This window comes from Echinops telfairi, unplaced genomic scaffold (genome assembly GCF_000313985.2).
Source record: "Echinops telfairi isolate 266 unplaced genomic scaffold, ASM31398v2 ScPeMD7_655;HRSCAF=1070, whole genome shotgun sequence".
NCBI classification, from domain to species: Eukaryota; Metazoa; Chordata; class Mammalia; order Afrosoricida; family Tenrecidae; genus Echinops; species Echinops telfairi.
The window spans coordinates 22,128,510-22,130,317 of NW_022104553.1; the positions used below are offsets into that span (position 1 = coordinate 22,128,510).

Genomic DNA, 1,808 nt, shown 5'->3' on the forward strand with positions numbered 1-1,808 from the left:
AAGACCTTCCACCCACTGGCCTGTGATCTTCCTGCATTCGGCATCATTGCATGTGTTGCGTGAGTCCAAAGAGGAACTTACAGACTGGTATCAGACCTACGGGCTAATGCTGAGACTGGTATCGGACCTACGGGCTAATGCTGGACATGTGGACTTGATCTGGACTGGGCCGGGATGTTTTCTTCAGATACAATTACTCATTGGCATAAGGCTCTTTCTTAGACACAGATGAGTGTCTATGAATTTGTTTCTCCGGTCCACCGGGACTAACACGGGAAGACAGACTCACAAACGGCCTGGCTGAGAACTGAAGGAGTCAGTCTGCAAGGACTGAAACTTCCGAGTTGGGGTTGTGCAGTCTGGGCTTTGGTTTTCAGCTCCAGGTGCTGAAGAAACTCCTGACCAACCACTAGATGAGAACTAAGCTAAAAGGACATCGACTTCAGTGACCACACATGACACCGAAGGCAGCCTTTACCAAGAGAGTTTGGACAAGCCCCTGAACAAACACCAGCAACCCCCAAGTGGTAACATTCGATGCTGGGGTGAGGAAGGAAAAGCAGATGTCCTGAGCTTCCACATTGGAATATTCAAAATGCTTGCATTTGAACGAAAAAGATCGCAGTCTGGGTGGGTGAAGGGAGATGCCGGGCAGTGTAAGATAAGATAAAATAATAATTGATAAATTATTAAGGGTTTATGAGGGAGGGGGGAACAGGGAGGGAGGGGGAGGGAAAAAAGGAAAATGAGGAGCTGATTCCAGGAACCCAAGCGGAAAGCGAATTTTGAGAATGATGAGGGCAACAAATGTTTAAGTGTGCTTGACACAATGGATGGATGTATGGATTGTGATAAGAGTTGTATGAGCCCCAATAAAATGATTAAAATTTTTAAAAAAGATCGCAATCCATACACAAAGTAACAAAGTATGGCTCGTTCACAGAAGAAAATAGCAGATACTGTCTCCAAAGACACTAAGTGAGTCAGTCTAAAGAAGTAAGTCTAAAGACATTTGACTTACTAGACATGACTGTAAATTAATTGCCTTAAATATGCTTAAAAAAAGAAAAACTCAAAAAAACTAAGACTGGGGGAATCCCCTCAATATGATAAAGGGAATGTATTAAAACAGCCAAACCTACAGCTAACATCACACTCAAAAGGATGCTGGGGGCGCTGCCAGGTATGCTATTAGACGACTGCTAACCACAAGGTTGGCGGTTCAAAGCCACCAGCCACTCCCCAGGAGAAGGATGAGGCTGTCTGCTCCGGTGAAGGTCTAAGGTCTTGGGAGCCCAAAGGGGCGGTTCTACTCTGTCAGAATCAACTCAATGCCAGTGAGTTTGGGTGGTTTTTTGTTTTGTGTTGTTGAGGGGACGTGAGAGGAAGGCGCCCGTCGGAACTCACCATCTCCCAGAAGTACATGGCCATCTGAGCCCTGTTTAAGAGCAGGGCCCAGAGCAGCAGGTCACTCCAGGGGCCCTGCCCAAGGAGAGCGTCCAGCCTGAGGTCAGAGGTTGCCCTGGCTGAGAGCAGGCACATCTGCAAGTAGGAAAGGCCAGGTAAAGGCCGCGCCCGGCCCACAGCTCCCTGGCCCCGCCCAGGCTCAGACACACCCACAACCCGTGGCCACGCCTCCTCCCTGGGACAGCCCCACCCCAGCCCAGCTCAGTCCTTACACTCTCTCGGCAGTCGCGGCCAGAGTGGACATCCAAGGCGCTGTACCTGGGCGCGCACATTTCCCCCAGCAGCAGCTTCAGCACGTGCCCTACGTTAGGGGGAGGGGCCTCCGCAGACCCTGCAAAGGC

General features: G+C 50.1%; 1 protein-coding gene across 1 annotated transcript in view; it reads right to left on the reverse strand.

The window, feature by feature from the left end:
• TRPM4 (transient receptor potential cation channel subfamily M member 4) overlaps window positions 1–1,808 on the reverse strand; it is a gene marked incomplete at its 3' end in the record, with an annotated part of 31,742 nt that overhangs the window by 3,941 nt on the left and 25,993 nt on the right. The window contains exons 9-10 of the mRNA XM_045292636.1: window positions 1,680–1,807; window positions 1,336–1,542 (exon numbers count right to left, since the gene is read on the reverse strand). Of these exons, the coding sequence (XP_045148571.1) occupies window positions 1,336–1,542; window positions 1,680–1,807 (335 nt within the window). The remainder of the gene's footprint in view (window positions 1–1,335; window positions 1,543–1,679; window position 1,808) is intronic.